General features: G+C 41.0%; 2 protein-coding genes across 2 annotated transcripts; both read left to right on the top strand.

The window, feature by feature from the left end:
- The first annotated feature begins 9,563 nt into the window (after positions 1–9,563).
- Positions 9,564–11,050, top strand: LOC115759270. The gene is made up of 3 exons (XM_030700172.1): positions 9,564–9,766; positions 9,906–10,028; positions 10,592–11,050. Exons 1-3 carry the CDS (start codon positions 9,564–9,566, stop codon positions 10,746–10,748), a joined length of 483 nt encoding a protein of 160 aa, XP_030556032.1. The 3' UTR covers positions 10,749–11,050.
- Positions 11,051–14,465: 3,415 nt separating this feature from the next.
- On the top strand, positions 14,466–15,104 carry LOC115758804. Its single transcript, XM_030699580.1, has one exon. It carries the CDS (start codon positions 14,527–14,529, stop codon positions 15,061–15,063), a length of 537 nt encoding a protein of 178 aa, XP_030555440.1. The 5' UTR covers positions 14,466–14,526; the 3' UTR covers positions 15,064–15,104.
- Positions 15,105–17,490: the final 2,386 nt, after the last annotated feature.

Below are 17,490 nucleotides of genomic sequence, written 5' to 3' on the forward strand. Positions count from 1 at the left end.
TGCAAGTCCATTTTATGGCCTGCTCTTAACTAATAGAATAAGCTGAACACTTTAGCCACTTTGTGTGCATAAATCCGGGAAGAAATATAAAAACGAAGCCGGGCATTAGCCAAATGGAAAGTTGCTTTTTAATGAACTATGCATTAAAAATATGTGCGCAAACTAAGAGCATTCATTAAAAAAGTTTTTGCTTTAAATAAAGACTAAAGAGCATGATGTAGAGTCAAAGACGTGCAGTTGCCCTGCGAGCACAGGCGTCAGCAGAGGGGGCGTTACGGCAATATGCAGGGGGTAGGGGGGTTGGCAGCCAGTTACAGCCGTCGCCGCCACTAAATCCCAAGTAAAAGCTGCAAAAACTTTGCGACTTTGGGCCATTCATCTTACAACTAATTTCTGAGTGGACGCACGCACACACCATGGACCAGGCGGGAGGCCTTATCCAATCTGAAATGGATGCAAACCAAACCAAGCCAAACCGAACCGAACCGAACCCAACTGAACTGGAGCAGACCCCGGCTTGAGCCACACTTAAGTGCTTAAATATTTTTCTTTGTCTTAGCCGGGCCAGGAAAACACTTCAGTTAGTGGCCATTTCCGTTGACGCTTGCCCAAATATTATTTAAGCTAAATAGAACTTTGAGTTCTGTTCTGCTCTTTAATGAGATTTCGTTGACCAGCACAAACACACACACACGCACACTCAGGTATCTGTTGTCTGGTCAACTGCATCTGCTGGCGACTTTAGAACATCTTCCAGCTTCTTGTGTCCAAACTTTGCGCTGATTAAACGTTCTGCCAACTCTATTCCCGATAGCACACACACACATAAAGCCAAGGAGAATCTTGAAAGGGTAGCACACTCTCTCCATATCTCTCCCACACACACACACACGGAGGAAAAACTTGAAAATCAGCAAAGCCCGTTATCTAATTGCTTTGAAAAAGTTTCCGGTCTGCCATTGAAACTCAATGCAAAAGTCACTTTCGGGATTGTGGCCTCAACTGTTTTGCATCCCAAATGTGATATATCGTGTGACAGACTCTGTCACACATTGTATATAAAGATGATAAACAGCAGATAGCTGTGGAAAATGTGGAAAAGCCAAAGTAGGCTAGTCCTAACTACTCGGACGCTTCTTTCAGACATATAACTTTGACAAGGCTTTGTTTGGGAAATGCATGGGTTGGTTCTTAACTAATTTTTGGATGTATTTTAAATGATTGAATTTTTTCAACTTAAAATACATTTACAATAAAACAAAATAACCTGATATAGATATATTTAAATATTAACATTATCAGACATCCTCACCTTAACTTGATGTATGCTCTAAATGGACATACTTTGCAATTTAAATTTAATACGTTTGTATAAACTCACTTCATTTCAAGATTTTTGTGTATTTGTACCTTTGAAATTATCAATTAATTTAATGTTCAGATTTTGTTTTGGCCTCTCTTGGCCTCAGGGATTTACAGGGCAAATATTTTGGCAAGTTGCCAAAAAAGACAAGACGAAAACCAAAAGGTAAAAGCCAAGAAGTAGCAGCCAAGACCTGGTAAAAAAAACTGCAAGAACCAGCTAAAATGAAATTTCAATTAAAATATTTACGAACGCCAGCAACAAGATATGTTAACAGGCTCAAAGGGCGCGAACCAAGGGCCAAGGCTTACAAAGTGAAGGGGCAGGGCACGAAGGGTCTTAAGCAGGGATAAGAATGCTTTTCCATAAAAATTTTCAGCAAGTTTATAACAAAGCGCAACGGGGTTGCATGATAACAACAATAACTCTGAAGCATAAGTATAAAGAGAAAAAATTGTATGTGTGTGTGTGTGTGTGTGGCAGTGTGTGTGTGTGGCAGTGTGTGTGTGTAGAAGTTGTGGGCATGCCCCCATGCGGCTTTTATTGATTAAACTTGAAGTTGCACGCACGGCGAGCGGTCGTTTGTTTTGCCAACAAGTTTCTTAATTTTGTTGTAATTTCCTTCACGCAGCTGGAATTTCTATCTGCGAATTTATGAGCGCTGCGAAACTATTTTTATTAGATTAAAAAAGATTTCACATGTATATATATATATATATATATATATATATATATATATATTTACTTATAGAGTGGCCAACAACAATGCGCGTAAATCTCTAGCCGTAATTTTCTCTCTAACAATTTTAATCGCATTTGCGAGGCACTGAGCAAAATATTAACAACAATGTTGCGTCTATTGCTGGTGCTTCTGCTTCCACTTGTTCTTCTTCCACTTCTTGTTTGGCAGCCCACGAAACCAGGGAATCTGTTCTGGGCAGGGGCGAGGGGGACGATTTCCTTCGGGCGCAGCTCCGTTCATTACTGAATTATTCGTGCGTAAGAATGTTGTTGCAGGCGGCATTTTCAATTTTCCAAGACAATGTTAATTTATTATGAATTTAGCAATTCGTGTGCAAATAAATACTGAGTGGAATATATACACACACACAGGCGTACGGATTTAATTATCTAGAGTATAAATATTTTTTGGTTGGAAAAACAATGAAAATGTCAATTGAACTTTTGCATTGCGTACTTTTTGGAGTCTGATGAATATTTTGGGAGCGAGCAAAATAAATGATTTATGTATTTTATACCCTGTATTTGTAATTATACCAAGATGTATATCATATTGACGGTGGCGACCATTAGAAGAAGAATAAGTATATTTTTAAATTTACTGAAAAATTCCGAATAAGCAAATATTGGAAAGGAGCAATTCAATACTTTTTAATTAAAGAAAGCTTTTATGTGCTTTTTATACTTTCTGTAGATGCTCAGCTTTCTCAATCATGGAAAGTGAAATACAAAAAAAATCAAAAGAAAACTAATGTTGGCAAGATTTAAATGAAGCTTTTAAAGCAGCTTGCTCAGAAAAAATATCCATTATTAAGATTAGTAAAATAAAAGCCTTATGAAACCTTTAGCCAGTAAGCATGCTATGCACTTAGAAGCTAAGCTTTCATGTGCTTTCACAGTTGTATATTGTAGAGAGTATTAAAATAGGCTTAGAGTGAAGCTTTCACATACTTAAGCTCTATATATTGAAAAATAATAAATATAGAGCTTTCAAAGCATGTTAAAGCTTTCGTGTAACAACAATAAATATATAAATTTGTTAACACATGAAAGCTTCACATGAAGCAAAAATTTGCTTTGCAAACTTAATCCAGCATAAACAAAAATAAAAAGTGGCTTCTTCAATAACAAGAAATATAGCATAGGGCATTAGAAAAGTCAAGCACATTTAACCAGAGAAGTCCAATTTTCTATTTAGCCGTTCTTTTTCAAGCCAAAATTTGAGGGGGACCTGGCTGGCACTCGTGCTGAATTTTTATTGCTTGATTTAATTATTAATGCGACCTGCAGATGTCACGAACACGGAGAACAGCCCAACTTCCATCAATACTCAGATATTCTTAACCCTACCGTGCGGCACATTTTGATGCGTAAAAACAAAAATTTCCGCTGGCTGCCCGGCAAAGGTTCATTGAAGCGGCAACGGATTGCATTTTTTATTATTTATTTCGACCAACTTCTGTAGGCAAAATAACTTCTAGGCAAGCTGTAGATAGCATGTCGAAATGCGCTGCCAGACCACGGCAAAAAAACAAAATTCATAATGAAATATTTATGGCCATAAAGCAATGCGGCGTTGGGTTTTCCATCATCATCGAAAAAGGGTCGCTCGAAGTGGGGAGTGGGGGCCCGGCTATGGTCGGGCACTTCTGCCTTAAACGGAAAGTCAACGCAGCTGTTTGGAAAAGATTACGATAAGAGACATGTTTTGCCTGCCTGTCCTTTTGCTGCGTCTGCTGAAGGTGTAGGAGTAGTTCCAGGAGGTTAGTTTCTGAATATTTTTTATAGAGAGGCTAACATCGCAGTAGAATAAAACATGAAGCCGCACATAAAAAAAATATAGATTTGCAATGATTTTTTCGAATGTTTCTTGCGCTTAACTGGGCCAGAAACTATGAATATTTGCTGAGCATAATATATACATATGTTTTATAGAGCTGGAAAAAGTTTATATACTCCAGATATTTAACATATAATCGATTAACTGACGTTTTGTTAAGGTAATGCTTCGTTTTGCTTAAACCAGAGATCGTCCTCTGCTTCTCCTTCAAAACTAAAGCAAAAACCCAACACATGCTGGTTCCATAAGCAAAGACCACACTTTCAACTGCCCCCTAAAACCACTCTTTATTTTTATTTCCAAAGAGTAATAAATAGATTCTCGTTTCGCATCTTAGGGGCGTTTACAAGAGCTCGCATTAAGCTCGCACATAAAGTGCCCAGACCCAAAACAGTTTACATAACTCATTAAAATGGAGGATGTAGAGTGGGGCTAAATAGGTGGCAACGCTGCCACAGTAAATACAATAAATATGCAACTAAATCAGGCTTAAGTGTGCTTAACAATTTTGAACAATAACATGAAACCACAAGTGCAAAAATGCCAGAAAAGCACTCCAGACGCCTTTAACGAGCCTGCTAGCCTGCACGATCCAGACAGTCGGGCCCTGGGCCAGAGACAGGTTGTCCTGTTTCCGGGCGCCAGTCTGGGTTGAATCTGGCCATATGTCAGGGTCGAGAAATATAACGCACACAAAAGTGCTCATTACGACGGACGTTGGCAAAAAAGGTTTCGTGGAAATAAATTTGCACCTTAACGCCTTTAAATGCGCAAGGCATACCCAGCCGCACACACACGCGCACAAAGGTGTAGAACATGGTGTTGCCAATTACCCGGAAGTATGCGAAAAGCTTATGCGATAAATTCAACAAAGTGCCAAAAAGGTATGCATCGAGTGGAGCAGCTAGCAGTTCCTTGTGCCGGCCACCCTTACTCCAATCCGAAAGGAATAAAATGAAAATAAACCGTGCGAACCCGCAAAAGTCTAAGGATTTTCAAGGTGCGCAGACAAAACCAAAAAATATTCCAACATTCAACTGAATGCTGGTCGTCTGGGCTGCTGCTGCTCCCATTGCTACTGCTGCTCCTGCTGCTGCGGCTGCTCTATGGCTTCCAAGTCGGTCTGGCATCTTTGTTGGCGTCCCACACATCTCCCGCCACGTAGCCAACACCTGCGTCCAGCAGCCGCCATTGAAATGGAAAGGGACAAACACAACAACACGTGCTCAGGCTAGGTGTGAGTGTGTGTGTGTGTGGTTGTGCACCTTTACGGCTGCCTTATTGAAGGTTGAGTTTTGAGCAGGAGCTTTAATAAAAATATTATGTATTGCGAACGGCTGCAGCTGCTGTTGCTTGTGCTTTCCACCTCAATCATGGGGCCTATAGTTTAGGCCAAGGCCCTAGCTCGATTGCAACTTAAAGGGGATTTTATTTCAAAATTTACCATCTACTGCGGCCGCGCTCGTTATATTTGGCTGGCGTTATGGCACGCCCATAAAATATTAGCCATGGCATATGCCTGTGTATGGCCACTTTGCCACTTTCGCTGGCTGTTTTGGATGAACCAAAGCGTGAAATATGTTTGTAATGCGCTGCTGCTAAAATGAAGGGGCATATTAGTGCTGGGCAACTCGATTGAAGAGTTGACACGCCCTACGATCAAAGGGTGTCAAGAAGACAGAAGTTTGTCTGAGAATCGTTCCCTCATAGAACTTTTTGTTATTTTAATCCTTTTTTATCAATTTAACTACGATTTTTTTGTAACTTTTCTTTTATATCTCGAGGCTCGGAAATTGTATATCAAACATAACAAAACAGTTTTTGATCTATCTAGCTTCTTTTTGCCCGAATTCATTTACAAACATTTTTCTTAATGTTTTTCTTTGTCTAAGAATGTATCTTATTTTTTCTAGCATATCTTATTTGTATGGCTTCATCTATCCAACATACTTATTTTTTGCTTACCATTTTCTCTTTTTACTATCATATTTAAGACCATGTGCTTGAACACCTCTCAACATGAAACACCAACCCCCCAGTTAGAGCACCTGTGCAGCGCTCTAAACCAACCGCACGCTTCGGTTTATTACCTGAACATCATTTCACGCTAACGTAAGCGCAAATTCTGTACACAAGCCTCGACCAGATTCTCATCCAATATGCTTGAGAAACCCCCCACCCCCTCTCATAAGCTACCCCCCTCCCCCGAACAGCCGGCACGCCCTCTTAGCGCCACTCCACATCGCGTCTCAAGTAGAGGTAAACAAGTGTAGCTTCCGAAAAATGGGCAATCAACTTCAAATGGCAAACGCGACCCACCTGTCCGCCCCACCTTTTGCAGCTCTCGCCTGTCTTGTTACTTTTTAATACTTTTTATGATTATAACAATGTGCAAGGCGCGCTGAGCAAATACAAAATAACTTGTTTTCATTTGGCGAGCAGCAACAACAACAGCAACAAATATAATGAAAATCCCACTTGAAGCCTGTTTGGGTTTCAGCCCCTTTGTTGCCACTTGTGCAGCGCTTTATGGCGCTTTACCTTTTCCTTTATAATGTTTAGTTTACACTAAGCCAACCGCCCCCCAAAGAAGTGGCTCAAGACAATACAGCCCTTAGTTGCGTGGGGGTAGCCTTAATTTATAATCGTAATATTGCGCATACGCCGCGTATTAGGGCGAACGCGCGTGTAAACAGCTTTGGCGGCTTATTATGTATTTTGATAGTCTTTTCGTGTCGGTTGTTGGATTTGTGCTTTCTGCTTTTAATTGTGAACATTTCATTTAAGCCACACACGCTCACACCCACACACTCACACACACACATGCATGAAGCGAACGCTTTGTGCCACAGCGTCGAATATTCATTTATCAAAAACGTTGCCCGCATTTCGGCGCTTTGTGCCCGGCTGGCGCCATCAGTAGCAGCATGTCAGGAACTTAGCTGAAGTCCCAATCTAAATCGTTATGTGCAGCAAGCCCCAGCCCAATCCTCCCCATCCCACGCCAACCCTCGGGCTAAAGCAAGCCATGACGTTTGCGTATGTCAAAGTTATCTAAATGAAAAATTGACTTTCATACACTCACTGTATGTGTGTTGTCTGCGTGTTGTGTGTGGCTGGGAATCAGCGAACGTTGAGTTCAGTTTCCGTTGCGTAGCATTTCGCATTTACGCATTTCCTATTTTAGATGATATTTCATACTTTTCTGCTGACAGCGGCAACAAACCAACCGCTGATGATGATGCGCGTTTATTATTGTTGCTTTATGGCTTTAGCATACTTATATGCATAGTCTGATTCCCAGACTAACGAACTAACCCACCAGCTTGAAGCTTCGACCCCAACCCCCAGCCACTTGCGCCTCCTTCTGTGAGTGTGTGTTTGCCTTTGGGATTATCAACTCATTGTGCATTTGCTTATGCTGTGTGTTGTGCCGCCTTACCCCGCCAATTCCCTACTCCTGCTTTCATTTGCTGACTTCGTCTGTCTGTCTATCTGTCGTTCTGTCTGTCGCTTATCCATTCATCCATTTACCCATTTGGCAGTATGTCAGTCGTTGTCTACGCTGTGTACACAGTTCAAAGCTTTAAACTGTTTGCTTTCAACTTAATTGCAGCTATTGGCTTAATAAGATCCATTAACCGTATTCCTAGGCAATTTTATAAGCTTTGTTCATATAGATACAATCGATTAATGAAATATGCATAATAAGCTGTTATTATTCGGCTTTGCTTAGCCTTATCTCGTAGTTTTGGCTATCATAACAATAAAAATTTCCATTAACAGTTGTCTTCCCAAATTCACAAAAATTTTAAATTAAATTCCATTTTAAAAATGCACCTCGCACCCTCCAGTAATTGAACTTTATAACTCAGCTCAAATAAATGATAAATGTGCTTATTACTGTTATCCGGAAATCGCATCTGGCGGCCATTTAAAATCTAACGGCGCCTACGTGTCTATTGTGTCCAGCTAGTTGTCTCGCTCTAGCGCATGGCATGCATGAGTTTTTAAAAGTCAGCCTAAAATTATGCTGCAAAATTTGTTGCAACATCAATCAACCGGCTGATACGCGAACAAAGGGCCCAAAAGGGCAGAAACAATTGGCCTGCAAGCGCAAAGGGCCATAAAAGCCAGGACATGAGGCGCCAATAAATTGTATATAAAGTTTGTGCTCAAAGAACAACAGAAAAAATTGCCAAATAAAATAAATTGAAAAACATTTAGCTAGTGCTGGCATCAATAAGCGCTGACAAAGACGCGACTGCCAACAGCTGAGACCAGGCGAGGCAAAAACAAGAAAAACGTTTCGCCCGCAAAGTTCATGACATTACGGGGAACTAATGTTGATATTGGCTCGACCCGACCCGACCCAACAAAGCCAAGGGCCAAAAACTCGCAACACAAACAGACAAAGAATATAAAAAACAAAATAATAAGAAACAACAACAACAACAGCAAGAAATCATTTTAGCTGCATTTCTGGCAACAGTTCCAATTCGTGTCATATGCTGTCTTGGCAGCGGCTGCACATTTCGTTTTGCTGTCTTCTTCTCGTTTTTCTTTTTTATGCCACTTTAAATTAGAGCACATTTCTATGATTGCCTTTTGCGACGGGCCATAAACGACGTCAGGCGCCACTGAGTTCAATAGTTTTGTTTTTGGTTGTCGACTCGGCAAAATGCCAGTCGAACAATCGGCCAACACCAGCGACAGCTGCGACGCCTTATGAGCCATATTGTCCTGCCAGCCCCGTGCTGTGATATTGTTGTGCCCACTTTTGCTGTTTGGCCTATTTTCCTGGGCAACAAATGTCAGTCATTCAGAATATGACTGGGCTAAACTTTCAGCCAAGACCAAGCCGCACAAGTGTCTTTTATGTTTGTTAACCCTTTCAATGAAATATGAAAGTGATTAGAGCCAATTCGAGTGTTCGAGACAACAGTTTTAGTTGTCATTTCAGCTAAAGTTTGGCATAGTTTGAGCTAGACTGATTAAGTAGGGATTTCATATAGCCAATGATCATTAAATAAACACTCATAAATTGTGCAAGTGTATATACATTTAATCTATGTCAACATTAACAGTGGCTTCTTCCTGATCTATATCTGTTTTCTGTTTGCATGACCCCTTAACCTATTACTAAAAGTAGACACACAATCTACTTGATTAACTCAAACAATATCAAAGCACTGGCGCTGGGTCATCAAGCGCTACTCGCTCAATCCCACTCAATCACAGATCTAAGACATTTCATTTATTCATTTATTGAACATCAATCTCTCATCCTGCAGACAAGTGATTTGCCACAGTCGGGAACAACACACAAAATGCATTCACATATGCAACAGTTACACACCCACACCCACAGCCCTTTCCTCACTAGTGCTCACCTCTCTCTAGGGTGAACTAACGCCGCGTAACCCATTTGCCTTGTTGGTTCGATAAACTCGTCATGGAGCTGGCTGGCAACACGGCGCCAATAGCAACAACAACAACAACAACAACAGCATGTGAGAGGCAACATTTCCACGGGGCAGTGCATTGGCAAATGCCCAACGGTAAGGAAGCAATCTCTAACTTAATACGGAAAACTTGTAAACGGTAAAGCGAAGCGAAATGGAAAAACTGAAAACCAAACAGCAGACAGAGGCCAGAAGCAATGGCAATACGAGAGGCGAACCCAATCTCAAACCCAACTCCAATCCCAATCCCTTCAAGCGACCGATGAATGCACTACAGAAGCAATGGTATCGTGTGCTACTTGCCAGGCGTGTTGGCTTCGGTCAGAAGCCGACGCAGGATGAGAAGGAGCCAACCTAGTAAGTAGCGCCGCCAGGCGCCTCTGCCAGATCGAATCAAATTGTGTGAAAATTGCAATTTCCTGTTGATTTAATACATTTTACAATTTCTGAAAACCCCTTAACCCCCCGATTCAACGGCCCACCATTCGCCCCGCAGCGCTGACATATGCCATAGACGCTATATGGCCGCATTCCGGCGCTATAACGAACGTTTCCGCTGGGAAATGGCAATGCACGAGCAGATGCAACGCTGCGCCATCGACGCAATGCGCGTTCACAGGTGAGAAAAACGGAACATCAAAAAAATGTCAATTAACAAGCAGTTAAATTGCCATATGTTTTCCCATGCGCCTTTCCATGAACTGGGAAAATTGTCAATAGTGTGGCAACGCCATCACTGCAGTTCTGTACGAGGTGGCCACAATAAAACTTGAACTTCTTGTCAGCTATTTTAACAATAAGATAAACGCTTCACAGAAGTTGGCTGAGAAACAAAAGCAAATATTTAACAGCTATATATACTGAATCCGAAACTGAATAGAAGCCAATTAAAGTCTCCTCCAATTCTCCTCCAATTCAAAATATGATATTTTGACAAGCACTTAAACCACAGCAAGATGTATGAAAAAAGTTTAAAATAGTGGCAACGCCATGTCAAATTTTGCAATTCATTGCGAAGTGGCAGCACTACAGCTCAATCTACCTGTCAAATATTTAACAAATAGCTAAGCAAGCGCTCAAAATTAGACAGCATGAGAAATGCAATACAAAACATGCTAAACTGGTTGTTATCTTTTGACAGCGACCTGTTCAAAAGCACCTTCTACACCCATTTCATTTTAGAACCTTCTCCATCACAATGCTCTGGCTGCCATTGCACTCGAAACGGGAAATCAACTCAACATTGGAAACACTGGAGAAGGTTTTGACAGTCCAGGAAAGGCGACGCCTCGAGGAGATACTCAAACGCGGCGAATCGCTGCGCACGCGACGCTTTTAGTAGATCTAATGACTACGCTCCGCAGTCGTGACTGGCAGCATGAGTAAAGCAGCGAAAAGCACTTTCAAGTGCAGCACTTACCAGAACGACTGTCTCCATCCGCCGCCCCCCTTTTGACTTGAATTTCACTTTGCAGTCAGCGAGTAACTGTGCAAACTGCTTTTCCCGCTGATGCTTAGTCGTAAATATTTAATACAAATAAAAAGTACGACTTTCACTTCATTTAAGACACAAACCATGTTCGGCATTCACAATTATTTGCTCGGGGGATCAGCTGCGCTTATTCGAATATGCCGCAGTTATGCTAAGTAGCTGTTACTTAAGTGCCCGACGGACAGTGTTGGGCAACGCTGCCTAAATCAACAGCCAATCTATACAAGCAGACAAAAATTTATTAAGGCACATCCTAAATTTAAACAAGAGATTCTCTGGCTTTCATAACTTTTACAACACACACGTGAAACTTTAAGGTCCGCAACTCAGGGTCCATACTAATAACTCAGCGAACGATCCGTAACAATATGTTGCTTAAGACTTAAAAGTTTCACAACACTACTTAATAATTTCCATCTAGCTTATTTTATAATAGAACGACAAAGAAAACACTTTCTTAAAAACTGATTACAAAAACAAAATGTGTTTTCCTAAATATCAAGCAAATGCGTAGTCAGTTGCTAACTATAAATATTTGTTTACAGGGCTTATGCAAATCTTGTTAATGCCCATTCTAAGCCATTAAGTTGATACATATGGCATGTTCAAAATGGATCTTATGTATGGATGTATAAAATATGATGACCGGGTAGTCAAAAGCCCAGCATGATAAATCCCAAAACCGAAAGGCAGAAGTTTAATGGCAAAATGTGAAAAATGTGCACAAATTAGGGGCTGTCATAGCTGGCATATCTGCACATTATTAACTGCCACGCCCACAGCTGCAACGCACCCAACAAAAAGAAAAAAATGATAATAATAATAAAAAATAAAAATGAAACTAAATCCAGGCACCGCAAGCAGAAGTCCGCCTAGATACGACCGTGCCAATACATCATGGCACACACACGGCAAGCACAGAGTCAACGAAGTGTGGGGGGAGAGGGCTGTTCGGGTTGCCGGGGGGTGCAGGGGTTGTGAAAAACATCTATTCATAATGCGCACAGCCCTGACAGCGGCTGAGAAAGTAGTTTCCATTTCCGCAGCGCAGGCGAACAGGGAAAGGCAACCCGAAGCAGCAGAAGAGGCAGCAGCAGCAAAAAAAAAATTGGATTATATTAATTTGAATTAATAACATATTTTCCGGCAGGCTTTTCCTCTGGAATGTTGTTAGCTATGCCAAGCAGCCGGGAGTTTGGGAAAAACACTCGCAATTTGCTTGTCTATGCGCAGTGAGGCGCGCTCTGATTTATAATATGCGTTGGCTAAAGGACTTCCAACTCCTGATCTCTTCCACAGCTCCTGTTTACCAACATCCGCTTGTTGTTGTTGTTATTGTTGTTGTAGCTTCGAGGCATTCCCCTGCTCATTAATGTGCTCTTAATATAGAGTTAATTTGCATTGGAATTTTACACAGAACCTGGCAACTGTTTGCAATTTTCGGTTTCGGTTTGCAAGCAATGTACAGTGGTACCTCCCTGTAACGGACGTCTCTACAATACATGTTGCTTCCAGTTTGTCAATTATAAAGCAACAAAAAGTCTTTTTCAATTTAATATTTTTAAGCTACGTACAGTTTGCTTAAAATTGAACATTTCTAAGGTGGATATCAAAATAAATATAAAGTAAGCCTTATCAAAATTTTAGTTCCCAGCTTTCAATACATTATTTTAGGCATAGCAAAAATGGCTTTTTCAAAAAATATTGTAGCGTTTTCCCTATTGATTTATTTTAATGCAATTCAAAGGTATTTATAGTCCAAAGTCCAGATAACATATTGTAAAACATAAAACAGATTTTCCAATCTTAATTAAAATGAATGAAAGTGTTTATATCTTTTCTAACTTCTATCAAAGAGCATAGCAAACACTGTTTATATGCCCCCTAAACTTATAACAATCTATTGCCCAACAAGTTTATCATATTGAGTGATTACTGTTTATGGAATTTGAAATTTCTGGCATTTAGTTCAAGTGTTTAAAGCGCATTGATTTAACCTATGCCAAGTGTAGAAAAAAATGCGCAGCATCAATTTCCACAATGGACCACATGCTAACCCTGGCTATACCCCCGCCCCACCCCCCTTCCCTCCCCATTCCACATCCTTTTTTGGTCAGTTAACAGTGCAACGCAGCGGCAATTTATTGACTGTATTGAGACGGGCTACGTGCCGCACATAAACCGCACTTATCTGGCTGACTGACTAACTGACTGAATGCCTCACAGCCACACACACACACACACACTACTGGCGGCTGCCTTCCGGTTGCTTGCTTGGCTGGATGGGATGTGCCTGCGTCCTGGCCTGACCGGAGCGCACTACACATCCTGCCATTGAAAGGCAGTAGGAGCAGCAGCCCAAGTCGAAGAAAAATTGCATGCGGTTGCGAGAGCAGCAGCTAAATTAATGTGTCTGTCCGTGTGCGGTGCACAGCGAAGTGTGCCCGAACCCCTTCAAACTACGCCACTGGCCGCGCTTAATGCTGCAGCTGCCATAGCCACACCAACACCCACCCTCCCCCTGATTACCACTCCTCCACTTTTGGTTCAACTCTTAAGCAAATACTCGCAAACGTGCCCGTGGCATGCATATCAAAATGATGTATGCGTGTTAGATATGCTATAAATTTTATTCCTGCTTCGACTTCTGCTTATCTTCTCCTCTACTCTTTACACCAGCCCCACTCACACACACATACACACACTCAGAGCCAGCTGCAATCCGTTATTAAGCGCTTGACTGATTGACCGTCGTTGGCATTTGATTCTGATTAGAAAAGAGCAGCCACAAATTCCAAGTTGATAGAAATGCGAGTCGGATATCTAAGCTGACGCTAGTCTAACTAAAAAATAACAAATCATAATATATATTTATAATAATACTAGCGGGCATAACACGGCGCTCGCAGTGGTACGTATAAAATAAATTCTCTCAAAGATCTTTGAAAATTAGTTTGAAAGCGTTTGGATGGTAAAACACTTATTGATTAAGTTCTTATGTAGAGCTTTCAAACTAAGTTTGAAGCAAAACAGAGAAAACCTAAAAACAGGAATAATATTGCCTGATGAACTGATACCCGATACTATGAACTAAGAGCCAAACCTTGTGAAAATCGGATAAGATTTGACCGAGTTATGGGAGTGGAAATTTCGACTTATGTCTATATAGGAAATAGCGTATTACCCGGCATTACCCGTGCCACGTTAAAAGTAAATTCTCTCTCTCTATCTTCTATCGTATATGCAAAAGATACTAATCAAGGTTTTAGAAATTGATCTTGTTTCTAAGTGTGCTACACTTCAATTTTAAGATATTTTTTTGTAAACTTTTAAAATTTCCCAATTCTAGGCTAGTAGCTGAGTCAAAATCTACACCGATTCGACTTTGTTGCAATTTAGCCATCAGCAATATATTAAAGGTTTGAATATTCACTGAAATAATGTTTTTTGAAAATGTCTATTATTTTATTTGTAATAAATAAGAAAAGCCCCAATCGTATAAAGCTGAAGTTTCTGCTAGGGAACTCGAGAAATATGGAGTATATATTTTTTAACATTTTCGGTTTAGATTTTGGCATTTTCTATCAAATATTCATTTTCCATAAATCAAATTTTTAGTGTAAAAATGATAAAGGAAACATTACTTTGGGAGACTCTGCACACTGTAGAGCAGCTGGAGGTGGCCTTCGAGGAGACACTCCAAACTATAGACGATTTGAACAATCGATATAGGCTTATTGCCACACGAAAGAAAACAGCTGAGAAACGTCAGCGGCTCTATGAGTCTGAAATACAGGCGGCCATCACAGAGCCCACATATACCAAGATCCTAACTTGTCCGATGAGGCGGAAGAAGCGCTCAAAGAAACGAACCGTATACAGAAGGCAGACGGCTACTCAAAAGTCCAATAAGCAGGCGGAACAGCCAATTTTGTCCCTGCAAGCCAATTGCACATATGAGTTGAACTTGAATGGTTCGAGCACTGGGATTCATTCCGTTGAGGCGCGTATTCATCAGGAGCAAACGGAATCGGCAACGGACGCGAGACCGGCTAGCAATGGGAGTGGCATGTCGGAAGCTTCAGATCAAACGGATCCTAAGCTCTGTTCCTGCAGCACCCATTGCTGTCCCTATTGCCATTGCAAAACCTATTATTTTTAATATGTATCTTAAATGTATATTAGCGATATTCCCTTAAATAAATGACTATATAGCTTAACTGATGCCCTTTGAAAACCTAGCCCCGCTTAAATATGATTACAATTTCATACAACATTTCAAAATTAGTAAAAATAATACTCCGAATAGAAAAATACAAACACTACTTTCAAGAGTTCAACATATCATCAGGAAAGAAGAAATCTGTGACATCTTATAAGAGTTCTTAAAGGTAAATTTGAATTATAAATAAATTATTGGTTTTCTATTTTTTCTATTATATATAATATTATATTATATTATCGTAATATCGTAACGTATATTTATTTAATTTTTTTATTGTCCTAGCTCTACAATAATGTCTAATAACTTAGCAATAGCATCGATTACAAATCCAACAATCTTCACGACCCTCGAACCACCACACACACACACCCCCCCCCCCCCTCCCCTCCCCGCTGAGTTGAATACAATGGGAAAATCGAAACCGTTTCGTTATTTACGAGACGCATTTTGTATGGCAACTTAAACGCTAATGGCATAAACATCCGAAACGTGAGCAAAATGTTTAAAATGCCGCCACAAACGAATTGGACAGGATAGCACAGGACAAACAAAGCCAATGCCGGCAGTTGGGTTAAGGTGCAAGGATCAGCGGCAACAGCAGCAGCAGCAGGAGCAGCCGCCGTGGTTGTAATGTAGCCCAAAACGCGTTTGCCACAGCCGCACAGCAAATCAAATCTCAAATCATGCACGTTCCAAGTCCGAACCAGAAACGAAACCAACAGAAAGAATAGAAGAAATTGCTTTGTTTTCAGGTTTACCAAACGTGAAATACCCTGTAACAGAAAGTTATCTAATATAAACTTTTTGGTTTTCCATCTTCATGGTGGATTCGATCCCTAAACTTCGTGCTCAGTTTTACTTAAATTTATTTTAATATTATTTTAAGTCAAGACATCTTAAGATAAAGTAAGTAAAGGTTCTATTGTAGCTATGTGTACGATATAGTAAGCCCATTGAGCTGTTTTTAACTTGTGTTCAAATCTTAACTTATCTAATAAAGATAAGCTTTATAGATAAGGGCCATGTCTGCATATCAAGAAACATCCAACACACTCTTTGTTAGGGTATATGAAAACAGTGCGCACAGAAATTGTAAAGCGCTTGGCCAGGCAACAGGGTGACTCACACTCACAGGGGGGGAACTCTGGAACTGCAACTGACTTTGCCACTGACTGACGGCAAATTGTTTGAAAATTCAATTCACACATTTGCCAGTTGTCGATGATGATGCCGAGATTCGAGATTTCGGCAACGTTAGCTGTGCCCCAGCTCATCATGCAACACCCCCCCCCCCCCCAACCCCCCCCCCCCCCCCCCCCACCACCACCACCACCTCACTGTGCACACAAGCCTACAAACACGGAGAGATCTCTCGTTTTTAAAATAAGTGGAAAATCGCTACGAATTGTAACAATGTTGGCCAGGCTCAAACGGAGACTGAGTGTGCCAGAGATTCTCAGGGACACAGGACCACGGGGCACGTGCATTTCGACAACTTTTTAGCTGTCAATGCTTTGGCTCCCAAGTATCGGTTGCAGGCAACGCGACGCTTGTGGCATGTGTTCTGAAATCTGAGGCAGCTTCTGGGGCGTCTATTTTGTATGCAAAGAGCTGCTGTTCAAAATTTAATTTATTTAGACGTTTGTGTTGCTGTTGTTGTTGTCAAGTTTATTGTCTGCAAATGAAATGCGTCTGTGCCCCGGCCTTGGCTTTCCTTTTTAAACGAATTACCATTTGGCGGCTTTGATGTTGCTCGGTTTCTTCTGCATTTGCTGCCCACTTTTCCGAGGTTTTTCTTCTCATCTCCTGGCATTTTTTCATTCCTTTTTCTAAACTTTTTTCGGTTTGTTTCTGCTTTGATGCAAACTTTGCAGACCATAAAGTTTTGACTTCATGCAGTTTTAATGACTTAACGAGCGCTACGCTAGCCAAGTTCCTTTGACAACTCGCAACTCGGAACTGGCAACTGGCGACTGGCAACAACTGCCAACTGCTGGCAGCGGCAGCTAATTAGGCAAACGCGTTCCGATTACCACACAATTTGCACTTTTCCTTTCAGGCCAACGCAAAACTTAGCCCGTTGATTAAACAGGGAAAAACTTTGGTTTTCTTTTTTGTGAAACACAATTGGGCCTATTGCCTAATACCTAAATAGCCAAAAACAACTATTGAAAGACTGCAGCAACTGTCAGGATGTTTACAAGAGGCATCCATTAAACAACTTTGTTTTCTTAACCACATGTCAACACTGGGTGCAGGCACCTTGCTTTCTATGCCACTTTTCAACACTGTCTGCAGCCACTGCTAGTTGGCAACACTCTACTCAAATGCATATTCACTGGAAATCAATCTGATATAAAATAT

Source organism: Drosophila novamexicana, unplaced genomic scaffold (assembly GCF_003285875.2).
Source record: "Drosophila novamexicana strain 15010-1031.04,08,12 unplaced genomic scaffold, DnovRS2.1 tig00000193-arrow-pilon, whole genome shotgun sequence".
In the NCBI taxonomy this organism is placed as follows: domain Eukaryota; kingdom Metazoa; phylum Arthropoda; class Insecta; order Diptera; family Drosophilidae; genus Drosophila; species Drosophila novamexicana.